General features: G+C 53.4%; 1 protein-coding gene across 2 annotated transcripts in view; it reads right to left on the reverse strand.

Moving 5' to 3' along the window:
* FCGBP (Fc gamma binding protein) overlaps positions 1 to 17,213 on the reverse strand; it is a 122,836-nt gene that overhangs the window by 39,801 nt on the left and 65,822 nt on the right. For both annotated transcript variants that reach the window (XM_063801672.1, XM_054674083.1), the window contains 8 exons: positions 16,207 to 16,801; positions 15,889 to 16,088; positions 13,867 to 14,008; positions 10,078 to 10,415; positions 8,199 to 8,772; positions 7,194 to 7,810; positions 5,923 to 6,466; positions 3,687 to 4,279 (listed from right to left, as the gene is read on the reverse strand). In XM_063801672.1, coding sequence (XP_063657742.1) covers positions 3,687 to 4,279; positions 5,923 to 6,466; positions 7,194 to 7,810; positions 8,199 to 8,772; positions 10,078 to 10,415; positions 13,867 to 14,008; positions 15,889 to 16,088; positions 16,207 to 16,801 — 3,603 coding nt within the window. The remainder of the gene's footprint in view (positions 1 to 3,686; positions 4,280 to 5,922; positions 6,467 to 7,193; positions 7,811 to 8,198; positions 8,773 to 10,077; positions 10,416 to 13,866; positions 14,009 to 15,888; positions 16,089 to 16,206; positions 16,802 to 17,213) is intronic.

The following is a 17,213-nucleotide window of genomic DNA, read 5'->3' on the forward strand; positions in this document are numbered from 1 at the left end:
GAAAAAGACACAGAGACACACAGAAAGGGCCACATGAAGATGAAGGCAGGGATTAGAATGGTGTTGTCACAAGCCCAGAGAACCTGGAGTCTGCAGAGCTGGGAAGGGAAAGGAAGATCCCCCAACCAGTGTCTTTGGAGGGGGTGCAGCCCTGCCCACACCTTGGTGTTGAACTTCTGGCACCCAGGACTGTGGAACATACATTTCTATTGTTTTAAGCCACCAAGCTCGTGGTAATTTGTTATGGCAGCCATGGGAAACAAATACAGGTCTCGATGAAGTAACAAGCCTCCAGCTATCCTTTGTTTACCACTTGCTGCAGTCATTAATAAGCAATGATCGCCCCCAGAGCCACTTGCCCGAGTTCAAACAGTTTCCCCCTTACCCTCTTTGTGACCTTGGGCAAGTGAGTCACCTCTCCTTGTTTCTGTTTCCTCATCTATCAGGCGGGAATAAGGTGTTTGCCCCACGGAACTGTTGTCAGGATCAGATAAATTAATATTTGTAAAGTGCTGACAAACGTGGCTGGCATAGCATGCATGCTTCAGGAGCACTTGCCATTATTAGCAGCTATGAGTGGAGGTTTTTCTTTTGAAGAGTAAACAGACACCACAGGTTTTTGCTTTAAAGCATCAGTGAGTGGAAAGTTAGGCTAAATTCTCGGGGAAATGAACTTAAACCTATGAGCTGAGGACCAGTGGTTTCAGTTTAAGGTTAATAGGCACCAACAAAGCCTTGTAAATCCACCCGTGGGCTGGGCACAGTGGCTCATGTCTATAATCCCAGCACTTTGAGAGGCCAAGGCGGGAAGATCACTTGAGCCCAGGAGTTCAAGGTCAGCCTAAGCAAGATATCGAGATCCTGTCTCTACAAAATAAAAAAGAAAACAAATTAACTGGGCATGGTGGTACATGCCTGTAGTCCCAGCCACTCAGGAGGCTGAAGTGGTAGGATTGCTTGAGCCCAGGAGTCCGAGGCTGCAGTGAGCTAGGATCACACCACCGCACTCCAGCCTCAGTGATAGAGCAAGACCCTGTCTCTAAAAAAATAAATAAATTAACCCCTGATTAACATGCTTGCTCACCCTTCCTTATCACAGACAGTGCACACAGGATTCTTTTGGAAATGTGAAGAATCAGAGGAGAAGGCAGGAGAAAGACATGCTCCTGGCTGAGTCTCCTAAAACGATGGTCAACTGCCACACTTCCCAAGCAGGGCTGGGCGGTGGGTAAGGGCAACTGACTTAGCCTTGCCTCAGTTTCCTCAGCTGTAAACTGGGAGATAATAAGAGCTCCCACATTTGTAGAGAAGCTGGGGGATTCAGTAAGTATGGGGAAAAGAAAGAGAGATCAGACTGTTACTGTGTCTATGTAGAAAGAAGTAGACATAAGAAACCCCATTTTGGGGCTGGGCGCGGTGGCTCACGCCTGTAATCCCAGCACTTTGGGAGGCTGAGGCGGGCGGATCACGAGGTCAGGAGATGGCGACCATCCTGGTTAACACAGTGAAACCCCGCCTCTACTAAAAACACAAAAAAAAATTAGCCGGGCGTGGTGGCGGGCCCCTGTAGTCCCAGCTACTCGGGAGGCTGAGGCAGGAGAATGGCGTGAATCCAGGAGGCGGAGCTTGCAGTGAGCCAAGATCTTGCCACTGCACTCCAGCCTGGGCAAAAGAGTGAGACTCCCTCTCAAAAAAAAAAAAAAAAAAAGAAAGAAAAAAAAGAAACCCCATATTATTCTGTACTAAGAGAAATTCTTCTGCCTTGAGATGCTGTTAATCTGTAACCCTAGCCCCAACCCTGTGCTTGCAGACATGTGCTGTGTTGACTCAAAGTTTAATGGATTTAGGGCTGTGCAGGATGTGCTTTGTGAAAAAAGTGCTTGAAGGCAGCATGCTTGATAAAAGTCATCACCATTCTCTAATCTCGAGTACCCAGGGACACAATACACTGCAGAAGGAGGCCAGGCTGCAGGGACCTCTTCCCAGGAAAGCCAGGTATTGGAATGTCTGGGTGTAAAACCCAATTGTATGTTCTATTTACTGAGATAGGAGAAAACTGCCTTAGGGCTGGAGGTGAGACATGCTAGTGGCAATACTGCTCTTTAGTGCACGGAAGATGTTTGTGTATGTGCACATCAAAGCACAGCACCTTTCGTTAAACTTATTTATGACACAGAGACCTTTGCTCACATGTTTTCCTGTTGACCCTCTCCCCACTATTACCCTACTGTTCTGCCACATCCCCCTCTCCAAGATAGTAGAGATAGTGATCAATAAATACTGAGGGAACTCGGACCAGTGCCCGCAACGGTCCTCAAGATGCTGAGTGCAGGTCCCCTGGGCCCACTGTTCTTTCTCTCTGCTTTGTCTCTGTGTCTTATTTCTTTTCTCATCCCACCTGACGAGAAACACCCACAGGTGTGGAGGGGCTGGCCCCCTTCATTAAGAAGCAAATAACAAGAACACCAACAAATCCTATGTATTTAGGCGCTGTATGTCAGGGGCTATTCTAGGAGCTTGGGAAACATTACGGAATATATTCAATTAAGTCCTGCATGTTGGCCGGGCACAGTGACTCATGCCTCTAATCGTGGCACTTTGGGAGGCTGAGGCCGGCAGATCACTGAGCTCAGGAGTTCGAGACCAGCCTGGCCAACATGGCGAAACCCCGTCCCCACTAAAAATACAAAAATTTGCTGGGCGTAGTGCTGCACACTTGTAATCCCAGCTACTCTGGAGGCTGAGGCAGGAGAATCACTTGAACCTGGGAGGCAGAGGTTGCAGTGAGCCGAGATCACGCTACTGCACTCTAGTCTGGGTGACAAAGCGAGACTCTGTCTCAAAAAAAAAAAATAAAAAAAAGTCATGCCTGTCCAGTTCACCAGATTAAGTCAGTAATTGATCAGCACCTTCACCAATACTGCCACTAGAAAAACAGCTGCGTGTCTGTGTTTCAGTGGGATCTCAGGGGAAACCCCTCCACTGTAACTCTGATGCCAGTCTCCACATGAGACCAAATCTTCTCGGTAAGAAAAGCACTGCAGAGCAGCACGGGGTTCAAGCTCCACCTTTGCTGGGGGACTATGGGCCAGTGATGGGCCATCCCACTCTGAAAAATAAAGCAAGTCATAGTGCCTGCAGCCCCTGTTGCAAGCATACAGACACCATGGACATGAAGTGCCTGGCAGCCAAAAGGTGTGCAGTCAGCTGTATAGAAACTATAGCTGCTGTTGTTGTTGTCAAGGGGGTGAGAGTGTCATCCACAGATTGTCCTCTGTCCATGAAGCTTCTCCAGCTTTGCACTTTTGCAACCTCTGATGGCACCACATCCTGCCAATGAGTGGCAGACTAGGGAGGTGAATAGGGCAGAATCCAGGATTGAGGTAGGGAGAGGATGGAGTGGGAGAGAGGAAAGGGTGGGAGAGATGTGGAGAGAAAAGTCAATGCATGGAGGTGAAGAGAGGGTGGATACTAAGGGACAGAGATGGGGGAGCAGCTCCCAAGTCCCTGATGACACCTCCCTCATTGGCTTCCCACTCTGGGTTCTGACTGGCATCTTCTGTCCTCAGAGAACCCAGGCCTCGCACATGCACTCTCATCTCTGTGCCCCCAACTACTGGGCTGAGCGCTGCCTGTGCCCCACCCACCCACAGGCCCCTCGCCCCCTGCTCCCCATCTGCTCTCACCGTGACCTTCCACTGTCTCTGCTCCAGCCGCAGGGTGAAGTTTGCCACCTGGACCGTGATCACCCTGGTCACACTGACTCGCCCATTACCCCAGGCCACGTTCTCCTGCAGGACGGCAAACCGATGCAGGCCAGGCCGGGTGCCGCAGGTCTGAGCCAGCACATACACGCAGGTGCCCATGAAGTCGAAGCGGCGGCCATCGAAGGTGGTGTAGTGGGGATCTCCCGATGCCTGGCAGGTGCTAGAGCCCACGGCCACACAGCCCAAGCTGCCACCGGATGGCCGGCAGGTCTCATGCGGGCCGCAGCTGGAGGGCTCACAGGACACCAGGCTGCCCTCTCCGCAACGGCAAAGGGAATCACATCCGGGGCCAGGGTAGAAGGTCTGGCCCAGCAGGTAGTAGCGGTCATCGTGGAGGCAGCCACACTGGCCCACAGGTACACACGTGCCACCACTGAGCACGAAGCCAGCATCACAGACACAGCCTTCACGGCAGGCCGACTCACAGCCCTCGGGTGCCGACAGGCTCGGGCAGCTCACGGGGCAGGAGTCACCACAGAGCTCGTAGTGGCTGTGGGCAGGGCACTGGAAGGCTGTGGGGACAAGGTGGGCGTGAGCCACGTAGGTGTTTGAGTCAGGGTCTGGGGAGGCCCTGAGTGGGAAAACTGCTCAGGTCAACTTGGGTGTCTCTGGGTATGCACATGTGATCCAGGACATCTAACTGGGGGACTCAGCGAGGGACCTGGAAGGGGAGGGGACATGCCCAGATCTCTCTGACCAAATATTTCTGAAGATCAAATGACTCTGCATGGCTGATTTTTTTTTTTTTTTTTTTTTTTTTTTTTTTTTTTTTTTTTTTTTTGAGACAGGCTCTCACTCTATCTCACCCAGGCTGGAGTGCAGAGGCGCAATCACAGCTCGCTGCAGCCTCCACCTAAACCTCAAGCAATCCTCTGGCCTCAGCCTCCCGATTAGCTGGGACTGCAGGTGTGAGCCACCACATCTGGCTGATTTATTATTATTTTTTGTAGAGATGGGGTCTCACTATGTAAGCCAGGCTTACCTGGGTGAAATGGATCACTTATATCTATTCGGGGTATGCAAGAACCGAACTGACTATGGGTATCTCAGGGTGTGAATGTGACTGGGGTATGGGGCCACATGTATCTCAGGGTATGACTCTGCCTGAGGGCACCCAGCTGTGGGTGTCTGATATGGAGCATCTCCCAGAGTCCTTCTGATATGGTCTGCCTAAGGGTGTGCCTGGGTGAAGCTGGCAGGGTATCTGTGACCAGGAGACCTGCCTGAAGGGAACCGCCTAGGACTATCTAACTATGCATCTGTGTGGATCTGCCCAAGGCTATGCCAGGATCCTGATTCTTTCTGAGTGTATCTGACCAGTCAGTATAAAATTTAAGCAGATATCACTGAAGGTATGCGACTAATTCTATGTGACTAGGTGTATTTCAGTGTTTGCAACAGACCTGGGCCCTCTGACCAGCTGAAACTCACTAGGTCTTCCTAACCAGGGGTACCTTGCTATGTGACAGAGGCAGGGTCAGCCATCCCAATCTACATGCCTTGGATATCTGAGAGCATGGATCACCAGTCCCCAAGAGTGTCCTGGACCCTGGGTTTCAGTCTAGGTGTTTCTGACTAGGTGTTTCTTTTCTTTCTTTTTTTCCTTTTTCTTTCTTTCTTTGTTTTTCTTTTTTTGTTTGTTTGTTTGTTTGTTTGTTTTTGAGATGGAGTCTCTATCGCCCAGGCTGAAGGGCAGTGGCACCATCTTGGCTCATTGCAACCTCTGCCTCCTGGGTTCCAGTGATTCTCCTGCCTCAGCCTCCCGATTAGATGAGATTACAGGCACCCACCACCACACCGGGATAATTTTTGTAGTTTTAGTAGAGGTGGGGTTTCACCATGTTGGCCGGGCTAGTCTCGACCTCGTGACCTCAGGTGATCCACCCGCCTACGCCTCCCAAATTGCTGGGATTACAGGCATGAACCACCGCGCCCACACTCTGACTAGGTGTTTCTAACTCTCTCTCACTGCAGTACCTGACTTGGGGCATTTCAGTGTGTGAGTGCCAAGGTGTTTCCTGACAGGAGATACCAAGCTCAGAGGAAGGAAGGTGGCCCCTGAGCCCCATGGAGGAGGAAGGGGCTGCTGTCCTACAGTCCTGGCAAGGACAGGGAGAGACCCGACCATGTGGACCATGCATGGAGCAGTACTCACGACAGAAGTCCGGCCGCCTCCACTCGCCGAGCTGGGCCCCAGCGGCCTGACAGGCTGCCACGTAGGTGGCCACTGCAGGACAGAGGCCTCCAGGATGGCCCTGAACTTGGCAGGCGTCCAGCAAGCAGCCCTGGAAGTACTGCGCGGGCGGCACAAGGCCGTGGCAGGGCGCCAGCGGGCCGTCGGTGGCGGAGATCACGCCGCACGCGTCCGGGCCGCCGAAGGACTCCTGCTGCTCTGGGGTGCACGGCGACGGGCATGGTTTGGACACACATTCTCCGCAGCCCTGGGCCCCGCCCACCTGCCATCCGGCGGGCTTCCCGCCCACAGCCTTCAGGTCGTCTGCGGGGTCCTGGTTATAGTTCCCGCATAAGCCACAGAGAGAGCCCGCGTACGCCGCCGGCACGCGCAGGCGCACGAAGCTGTCCCCATCGAAAGCCAGCGAGAGCCCTGAGGTTGTGGTCACCAGCAGGTCAGCGCCGCTCAGGTGTGCGTGCAGGAGCGAGTCCAGCTGGAAGGGCAGAGCCACGAACACGCCGTCCACCTGCGGGCAGGAGGTGGAGGGGGGACGGTGAGTGGAGAGAACACGGGTTTGAATCCTGGCCCCACCACCTACTAGCTGTGGGACCCAGAGCATGTCACCTCCCCTCTGAAAATAATAATGAGCATCTATAGGCCGGGCCTGGTGGCAAAGCCTGCAATCCCAGTACTTTGGAAGGACAAGATGGGAGGATCACTTGAGGCGAGAAGTTCAGACCCGCCTGGGCAACATAGTGAGACTCCCATCTCTACAAAAAAAATGAAAAATTGGCCAGCGTGGTGGCGTGCGCCTTTAGTCCTGGCCACTTGGGAGGCAGAGGCCAAGGCGGGAGGATGGATTGAGCCCAGGAGTTCCAGGCTGCAGTGAGCCCTAATCCTGTCACTGCACTCCAGCCTGGGCAACAGAGTCAGGCTAAGAAAAAAAAGAAAGAAAGAAAAGCAAGAAAGAAAAAAAGAAAAGAAAAACAAAGAGCCTCTATAGGCTCATGTAACTGACTCCTCATCCTTCTCAAAAACAGGTACTTTTCTTAGACCAGTTTAGAGGAATACACTAGGCTCACAGAGGAAGAAGCCGCTGTGCCAAGCCATCAGGCTCCTAGGCCTACACTCTGACCCTTCCATCATGCCCCAGCTAAGCTGTGAAAGGTGCCCAGGGGAATGGTGAAGCCCTTACCATCTCAGGCAACCCCAGAGCTGGCACTTGCTCCTGTCTGGCCCACAGCCCTCCTCACCTGTAGCTTCCGGGGCCAGCGGGCACTCAGTGTCAGGCTGTGGTTGTAGATTTGCAGGGTGACACTGCGGGTGTAGCTGACAGCCTGGCTGCCCCGGTGCTCATTGGCTACAGTGACAGTGAAGTTCTCAGCCCCCAAGGGTGGTCCATGGCAGGGTGCACTCAGCAGGTACTCGCAGGTGCCTTGGAAATCGAATCGGTGCCCATCCAGAGTGACGTAATGGGGGTCACCCCACGCCTGGCACTCAGCTGTGCTGACGGGCTGGCAGCCGTGCTGGCCGGATGGCAGGAGGCCACACACTTCACCCAGCCCACAGCTGGCAGGTGTGCAGACCAGGGAGCCACCCCCAGGCCCGCAGCGGCACCTCTGGGAGCAGGTGCCATCAGCCCAAAACTCACTGCCCGCCTCGTGGTAGGTGCCATTGGCCCAGCAGCCGCAGCCGTTGTTGAGGGAAACACAGCGGTCAGCACTTAACGCGAAACCCGCGTCGCACTGGCAGCCCTCCACACAGGGGCCCTCGCATACAGCTGGGGTCGTAAGGGGTGCAGGGGATGGACAGCTGGCCGGGCAGGGTGGGCCACAGACCTCATAGTGGCTGTTTTCTGGGCAGGTGATCTCTGTGGGCAGATGAAGGAGCAGGAAGGAGAGAAATAGAGAGAAGGGTGTCAGGAGTGGGGTCCCAGGACAGGGTGTGAGGAGACAGAGATACTAGGGAGCAGACAGAAAAAGGGAGAGACAGAAAACAAGACACAGAGAGAGGACACAGAGAAAGAAATGGGAGAAAGCGAGACACCAGGAGACCCAAGCAGAAACTGAGGGAGCTAGAGAATGAGAAACAGACAGATAGAGACAAGCAAAGCGAGGCCCAGAGATAAGCACCAAGAGACAGAGAGACAAACAGAGAGAAAAGAAAACAGAGACCCAGAAGGACCAGAGTGAAACCAAACCAGCCCCAAAGAGACGGGACCCCGCCCCCCGCCCCGCCTCTGCTCCCCCAACACTCACCACAGCCGACCTGTGCCCGCCAGTCTTCGATGACAATCCCAGCGGCCTGGCAGGCGGCCACGTAGGAAGCCAGAGCCTTGCAAAGAATGTCATGGTCCCCACCACCCATGCAGACGTCCAGAACACAGCCCTTGAAGAAGCTCTCAGGTGGCACATGAGCATGGCAGGTGGTGAAGGGGCCCCCTGTGCCAGGGGCCAGGGGTCCGCAGAAGCCAGGGCCCTCGTACTGCTCCAACCGGTCCTCAGGGCACGTTGGGCAGGACCCCCGACATTCGTCCCAACACAGTGGGTCCCAGCCTGGGGCTCGCCAGCTGCCGCCCCAGATGGGTATGGAGGGAGCCAGTGTGCCATTAGGGAAGACCTGGTCATTGTTGGGGTTGCGGTCCATGTTACCGCAGAGCCCGCACACTGCGCCATGATAGCTGCTGGGCAGCGTCACGTCTACCCGCCAATTCCAGTCATAGCTCACTTGCAGTCCAAAGTCAGCCACCAGCAGTGCCTTCGATGCACCCTGGGTCACTGAAATCCGCCCGTCGGCCACGGAGACAGGCAAGGCTGTGAGCACACCGTTCACCTGGGGGAAGGAGGGAAGGCAAACGGGTCACTGGAGGTTTTACGGCTCCAGCTCTGGCCCTCTGCCTCCCTCTCTCTCATCCCACCGGGGGCTGGGAGAGGCCAAGGCCTTCCCCCGATAGTTGGATTGTCATCTGACACACTGTGGACAGTTGTTCTAGCCCAGGTCTTGGGGAATGAAACCTCACTTTACTTTTTCTAGATCTTCTCCCTTGATCTCTATCTCCCTCCCCTGTCTCTGTCTCTCTGTCTCTCTGTGTCTCTCTCCCCGTCTTCACCTAAGGCTATGCCTCTGGGTCTTCTCTCTCTCTGTCTCTCTCTCTCTCTCTGTCTCTCTGTCTCTGTCTCACCCTCTTCCCTTCCTCCCTACCTCCCTCATTCTTTGTGCGTCTCTTCCACTCACTCACCATCATTTATTCAGTGCCTACTCTGCTGCATCCCTCAGTCTCTCCATGTGAGCTGCCATCAAGCTACATCTCCATTTCCTTGGGCAGAAAGGATAGCCCATTCCTCTCCCCCATCTCCCTATATTTCTTTTTCTTGATTACTTTTTTTTTTTTCAGATGGAGTCTCACTATGTCACCGAGGCTTGTGTGCAGTGTTGCAGTCTCGGCTCTTGTAACCTCTGCCTCCTCCCAGCTTCAAGCAATTCTCCTGCCTCAGTGTCCTGAGTAGCTGAGAATTCAGGAGCATCACCACACCCAGCTAATTTTTGTATTTTTAGTAGAGACGGAATTTCACCATGTTGGCCAGGATTTTCTCGAACTCCTGACCTCAGATGATCCATCGGCCTCGGTCTCCCAGAGTGCTGGGATTACAGGCGTGAGCCACCACGCCCAGCCCAATCTCCCTGCATTTTTCTCCATGTCCTGGTCTCTGGGGCTCTCACTTGTTCCCTCACAGACACTCAAACGACTGTTCACCTGGACTAGACTCTGAGCTCAGCATGTCACATGCACCGCCTTGCTGTGGGGCAGGCCCTGATACGATGCCCACTTCACAGATGAGGAAACTGAGGCCTACCAAGTGAACTGCCCAGCATCACATAGCTCATAAGGAGGAGAGGCTGGATTGAAACCCAGGTCTATAAAAAAGGCAAATGCTGAGGTCCATGTTAAAGCCCTTTGCAAGGGGCTAGGCTCATTTAATTCCCAGTAACAGGGTGACATTTTTTTGCAATTATTCCTTTTGTTGACAGTTTGTTTCAGGCCCAGGTGAAGACAAAGAGCCTTGAGCTGCTAACTATGGTCGTCAGGATCCCTCCTGCCCTCCTGGGGAATTCAGGGGACCATCCTGCCACACATACCCGGACTTTGCCGATCTCATCCTTGTGGATGGAGATGTTGGTGCCGAGGGCAGCCACGGTGACGACTCTCACGTAGGACACAGCAGGGTTGCCCCGGTTCTCGTTCTTGGTGGTGATGGTGAAGGGTGTCAGGCCCTGGGTGCTGACCCCCGGGCAGCCAGTTGTTGCCAGCACATAGTTACAGGTGCCCTGGAAGTCAAACTTCCGGCCATCGAAGGAGTGGTAGTGTGGGTCGCCCCACAGCCAGCACGTGGCCTCATAGTTGGGCAGGCACACGCCCTGGCCACCCTGCTCCTTGCACGTCTCCTGTGGCCGGCATGTCACGCCGTGGCACGGGTCTGGGGACAGAAGAGGGAGGAGGACCTTGAGGGGCTGCCCACTGTAAAGGATGGCCGCTCCCTCCACATCTACCCCAGTCTGTGCCAGGGATCTGAGGGTTACTGCAGGCAAGACCACATTCCAGAGTCCTCATGTCTAGGACCCAGGTCCTATAGTTTGCTTTTTTATTTTGTTTTGTTTTGTTTTATTGGTTTTTTGAGATGGAGTCTTTCTCTGTCACCCAGGCTGGAGAGCAATGGTGCAACCTTGGCTCACTACAACCTCTGCCTGCCAGGCTCAAGAGATTGTCCTGACTGAGCCTCCTGAGTAGCTGGCATTACAGGTGCCCACCAGCATGCTTGGCTGATTTTTGTATTTTTAGTAGAGACAGGGTTTCACCATGTTGCCCAGGCTGGTCTTGAGCTCCTGACCTCAAGTGATCTGCCCACCTCAGCTTCACAGAGTGCTGGGATTATAGGCGTGAGCCACTACACCCGGCCTGCTATTTTCAAGACCAGCCCCTGGGAGTCCTGCACATCTGACACTGAGGCATCATGGTGGACTGTGTCTATGTCTCGGGTGTCAAAGTTCCCATATCTGAGATCCTGGCCCCAGAGGTCCCTACAGCCAAGACTCAGGCCCTAGAGTTCCCCTGCCTCTGAGACTGAGGCCCTGCCATTTGCTGTGTGAGACTGAGGTCCTGGAGTCCCTGCACCTAAGACCCAGTCTCTGGGGTCCCCATGTTTGAGACACTGGTCCTGCAGATTTCTGTTTTTAAGTTACAGTTTCCATTGTGCCCTTGCTTGAGAGTTCAGCCTGTTCTTATATTCTAAAGCTTTATAGGAACCTCACCGTCTTCACTTACATAGGCTACGGCTGCTTTCACACCACAGTGGCAGAGTGAGTAGTTGTGATCCAGAAGGTATAGCCTGCAAGCTTAAACATTTACCATCTAGCCCTTTAGAGAAAAGCTGCACTTGACCCCAGTTGAAATCTGTGCCCCAGGGGTCCTTGTGTCTGCGATGCCAGCCCTGAGAGCATTCATGTCTGAGACACCAGCCCCAGGGTTCTCTGTGTTCAAGACCTGGGCCCCAGGCCAGGCGTGGTGGCTCAGGCCTATAACCCCAGCACTTTAAGAGGCTGAGATGGGAGGACCATTTGAGCCCTGGAGTTTGAGACCAGCCTGGGCAACATAGCAAGACCCCATTTCTACAAATGACTTAATAAATGAGCCAGGCATGGTGGTGTGTGCCTGTAGTCCCCCACTACTCGGAAGGCTGAGGCGGGAGAATTGTTTGAGCCCAGGAGATGGAGGCTGCAGTGAGCTATGATTGCATCACTACACTTCAGCCTGGGCGACAGAGTGAGACCTTATCTCAAAAAAAAAAAAACAAAAAAACATCTAGGCCTCAGGGTCCCCCATGCCTGAGATCTCAGCCCCCTGGACGTCCCCACATTTGATAGAAATTGGTCTCCAATTTCTCCAGGTCCTGGAGGCCTCTGTGCCCAAGACTACGGCCCTGAGGTGCCAGAAGATCGGCAAGAGCCCAGTGCCAGGGTCTCAGCAGGATTTGAAACGTTTGAGACCCTAACTAGCTAAGTCTCATGGCCTGGGCTCCCTCAGTGCAAGACTCCATCCCTGAGGGTTGCTGTATTCAAGACAGTAGCCTTGAGCGTGTCTCACTGCTGAGGCCCTGTCCTGGAGGGCTTCTGTGTCCGAGACCCTGTTCGTACAGTTACTACATCTGTGACCCCAGCTTGTGGAACCGCTGTGTGGGAGAGGCCAGCCTTCAAACGTCTCCTTCCTCCTGTGTCCATTATCAATGTACCGCCTCTCAGCTTCAAATACACCCACGGAGTTAAGCTTTGTCAACAGAGGGCACTGGAGAGTCACTGCAGGAGGGAGGGGCTCCTGGTCTGGATTCCAGCCAGTTTGGCCCTTCTAGCTCTGGCCAGGGTTTGGTGCCACATTCAGCGAGTGCCACTGGCCCCAGCTGGCTTCCCAGTGAGGGGTTCCCTTCTTGCCAAGTCCAGCCTGCAGAAACCTCTGTGCCACCCAGTGGGCTACAGCTGCAGTGAGACTGGACTCAGCCTTGGGGCTGATTCTCCCCTCCTTGAAGAGGAGGGGCCAATTTCTCCCTTCCTTGAAGCCTCTACCTTAGCCCTAGAGTGGGAGCTACTTCCTATGTTTGCTTTGGTGGTATTCTTTAGTGCTCTCTTTACCGTTTCTTATTTCTGTTTATTTATTTATTTGTAAAGAGACAAGGTCTTGCTGTCTTGCCCAGGCTGGAGAGCAGTGGTACAATCATAGTTCACTGCAGCCTCGAAATCCTGGGGTCAACTGATCCTCCTACCTCAGCATCCTAAATAGCTGGGACCACAGGCATGCATCACCACACCTGGCTAATTTTCAATTTTTTGTGGAGACGGGTGTCTCACTGTGTTCCCAGGCTGGTCTCAAACTCCAGGCCTCAAGCGATCCTCCCAAAGTGCTGGGTGTGTGAGCCACGGCACCAGGCCCTCTTTTCCTTTAATAGTTAATCTCCTATTAATAAGTAAATGTTTAATTAAACTTTACTCATTCAAATGGCCATACGCTTTCTGTCTCTCGACTGGATGCTGAGTGATATACCCCCCATTCCTGGGAGTCCCCATTATCCTGCTCATCAGCCCTGAGAGTCTTAGCCCCCACCCCTTGGTGCTGGAGCTCCTATTCTCTTATCCTTGAGGGGAGGAGGGTTCTCTGCTCTTCACCCTAAGAAATGAGCCCTGGGGGTAGCTCTGTGTCCCACATTTAGTCTGGGGGGGTTCCCACATCAGAGACTATACTCCTAGAAATCCTGATCTTCCATTTGAGATGGGTCCCCATATCCAACATCCTGCCTTGGCGGGGTCTCTGTGCCTGAGACTCAGAACTCTGCTCTCTGTCCCTGCCCCTGGGATCCCAGTCTCTCCCCTGCCCTTTGGTGCTAGTGTCTGAACCCCACACCTAATCCCACACATCAGTGTTCTACTCACGATGGCCCCCTCGGCTGCTGCTCTTGTATTCTAAAGTCTTATAGGAGCCTGACCTCTTCACTTACATAGTCTACTGCTGCTTTCATGCCACAGTGGCAGAGTGAGTAGCTGGAACGAGACCATGCACCCTGCAAGCTTAAACATTTGCCATGTAGCCCTTTAGAGCAAAGGCGTGCCTGTGCCTGCCTTATACTGAGGGCCTCTGACAGCCACCCTGAGAAACTTACCTCTGAGGGTCTGCACAGCCTAGATTCCCCTTAAGGGTCCCTGCCTCCCACAGTAGGTAACCCTGGCCCTATGAAACCCAGCCCAGGGGTCCCTAGGTCTGTGACCTCAATCTTTAGTCCTGTGCACCTCCCGCCATGGACACCCCAGTTACACCACCCTCAGCCCCAGAGTCCTCGTCCTCCATCCCTAGTTGCATCAGCCCCAGTCCCAACCCCAGCTCAGCACCTTTGGTGACGCAGCTCAGGATGCCTCCGGAGGGCTGACACACCTGCCCTGGCTTGCAGCTGTGTTCCTGGCACACCACGCCTTTACCCGCATGGCACGTACACTGCTGCTGACAGTTGTCAATGAGAACTGTCTGCTCCGGCTGTGGGGAGAGAGGGCACGGACATCAGGGACACCACGGGTGGGAGCCGACTCACATCTCTGGCGTTCTGGGCACAGAGGGGTTTGGCAGACATCACAGACAAGGGGCATCTCTCAGCAGGATGGCCCTTTGTCTGTGAAGATGAGGCACAGCATGGCTTTGAAGCCATGATTCATTTGTACATTTGTTCATTCACTTTTGTTCATTAACTCATTCATTCCAAAATATCCGCTCAATGTCTGCTGTAGGAGAAATGGTGTGACACAGTAACTAAGCGCAGATCGCCTGGGCTTGAAGCCCGTTTCTGCTGTTTCCGAACTGTGTGACTCTGGGCAAGTTACTTCACCTCTTGTTGGCTCAGTTTCCTGATTTGCAAATTGCAGATAATAGTAGCACCTGCCTATGGAAATGTAACCAAGTTAATAACACATGTAAAGGGCAGATGAAAGGAAAAGGGTTTCCCTTAAATCATTCAGATAGGAGAGCTGAGTGGGGTAGACATGAAACAAGATTCGGAGAATGTGGCTTATTTTTGAAGCTAAGTGATGGGTAAGTACATGGACAGTCATTCCACTGTTCTCTTGATTTTTGCAGGTTTGAACGTTTTCAGAATAAAAAGTTTTTAGATATGTAATGCATATATAAAAATATGCACACATAGCACTTAAAACGGTACCAGATACATAGTAAGCACTATCTACACATTTTCTGTTATTATTAATATTATTTATGTGAGGAGAACAACAGAGAGAGGGTTCCACCCCTAGGAGAGCTCACAGTCCTGCAAGGGAGACGGACATTAGACAAACACATGCTCCAGTCAAAGAAAAAGGACCAACGGGGACAGAGTGGGAGAGGGAAGTAGAGGGTGTTAGCAGCTGGTATAACACATGAAAATCTTGTCTTTGTGGTCAGAAAGGCTCCCTTCGTCCAGACCTGGAAGGCAAAGCCACAACTTGACCTGGGGAGTCAGGGGAGGGTTTAAAGCTTCAGAGCCCGTGGTCATATTTAGAAAGATCTTTACCACTGCCACGTGGAGGGTGGACCAGAGGGAGCAGAGGTAGGAGCTGGGAGGGACCCAGGTGGGAGAGGACCAGCTGGACCAAGGGAGGGCCATGGGGATGGGGAAAGGAGTGGGTACAAGAGACATTGAAGAGACTGAGTGGACTAGCTGTGGTGGCTCACGCCTGTAATGCTCACACTTTGGGAGGCCAAGGCAGGAGGATCACTTGCAGTCAGGAATTTGAGAGCAGCCTGGCCAATATGGCAAAATCCCATGTCTAACAAAACTACAAAAATTAACCATGTGTGGTGGCACATGCCTGTAGTCTTAGCTTCTTGGGAGGCTGAGGCAGGAGAATTACTTGAACCTGGGATGCTGAGGTTGCAGTGAGCTTAAACCCAGGCAGTGGAGGTTGCACTCCGGCCTGGGCACAGAGCAAGACTATGTCATAATAAAAAAAAAAAAAAAAAAAAAAAAGAGGCTCAGTGGGTCGGGCCTGGTGGCTCATGCCATTAATCCCAGCCCTTGGGGAGGCCAAGATAGGAGGATGGCTTGAGGCCTGGAGTTCAAGACCAGCCTGAGCTACATAGTGATTCGCCCCCATCTCTATGTGTCCACAGGAAAATTAAAAATTCGCTGGGCTTGGTGGTGCACGCCTATAGTCCCAGGTACTTGGGAGGTGAGGTGGAAGGATTGCTTGAGCCAAGGAATTCGGGGCTGCAGTGAGCTATGGTACCCTTGCCCTCCAGCCTGGGTGACAGAGTGAGACCCTGACTCTAAAAGAAATAAATAAGAGGCGAAGTAGACAGGCCGTGGGGCTGATGGGCAGTGGGAGGGGTGAGGCCCCATATTCTGCCCCAGATGACTAGGTTCCTACCTCATAGTAGACACCATTGTGGTAGCAGCCACATTGCTGGATGGGCACGCAGGCTTGGCCGTTGTAGAGGAAGCCAGAGTCACACTGGCAGCCCTCAGCACACCCATCCTGGCACTGTGGAGGGGCACTGAGAGCGGAGCAGCCCAGGGAGCAGGTGTCCGCACAGAGCTCGTAGTGACTGTTCAGAGGGCACTCCATGGCTGCAAGGAGGGGGTGCCAATCAGAGCCCTGGGGAGGGAGGGGCTGCAAGGCCCAGGGTCTACCCCTTCTGTGCCTCAAGCTCTCCCCTCCCTGCCCCTCCGGCTCTCCCTCACTCACGACAGAAAGTTTCATTCCTCCAGGGCTCCACGTGGCCTCCAGCCGCCTGGCAAGCACTCACGTAGGCATGGATGTTGCTGCAGAGAATGCTCAGGTTCCCACCACCCAGGCAGAGATCAAAGACGCAATCTTCCAAGGGACCCTGGGGATCCACCAGCTTGTGGCAGGAGGACAGTGGCCCTGTGGGGCTGGAGAGGAGCCCACAGAACTCCTCCTTCTGATACTTCTTCTCCAGCTCGGGAGGACACTTGTCGATGGGGATGCAGCCCTCCCTCCCCGGCGGGCAGGGGGTGGGCGGCAGGCAGGGAGAGTCGGGCACCACCTCCTCCCAGGAGTTGCCGAACTCATTGGCGTTGCCTGCCTGTGAGCCATTGGGCTTCTGGAAGTCATCCTTGGGGTCGCCATTGTAGTTCCCACACAGGCCACACATCTGCTGGTAGTAGTTTCCGGGGACGGTGACCCGCACATAGTACACAAGGTCGTAGGCCACACGCAGGCCGAAGTCGGTCTCAATCACAACATCTGAACCATGCTGGGAGGCACGGATCTGGCCGTTGGCCAGCACCACGGGCAGCTTCATGTCCACACCGTTCACCTGGGAGGCGAGAGAGGCAGGCCACGCTTCAGAAAGTAGACTTTGAGTAGGGGAGGACCCTAGTTCAAGCCCATGCCTGATGCTGAAGATCTGTGTGACCACACCTCTTAGGGCTTCACTTTTTGTATCTCTAAAGTTGGTAGAATAATAGGGCCTGATAGTGGATTGAATGGTGGTCCATAAAAGACATATTCACCCAGAATCCCGTAACGTGAGCTTACTTGGAATAAAGTTCTTTGCAGATGTAATCAGGGTAATAATCTCAACATGAGATTATCCTGGATTAAACTGGGCCCTAAATCCAATGACAAGTGTCCTTATAAGAGCCAGAAAGAAAAAGACACAGAGACACACAGAAAGGGCCACATGAAGATGAAGGCAGGGATTAGAATGGTGTTGTCACAAGCCCAGA

The sequence above is a fragment of the Pan troglodytes genome, chromosome 20 (assembly GCF_028858775.2).
Source record: "Pan troglodytes isolate AG18354 chromosome 20, NHGRI_mPanTro3-v2.0_pri, whole genome shotgun sequence".
NCBI lineage: Eukaryota > Metazoa > Chordata > Mammalia > Primates > Hominidae > Pan > Pan troglodytes.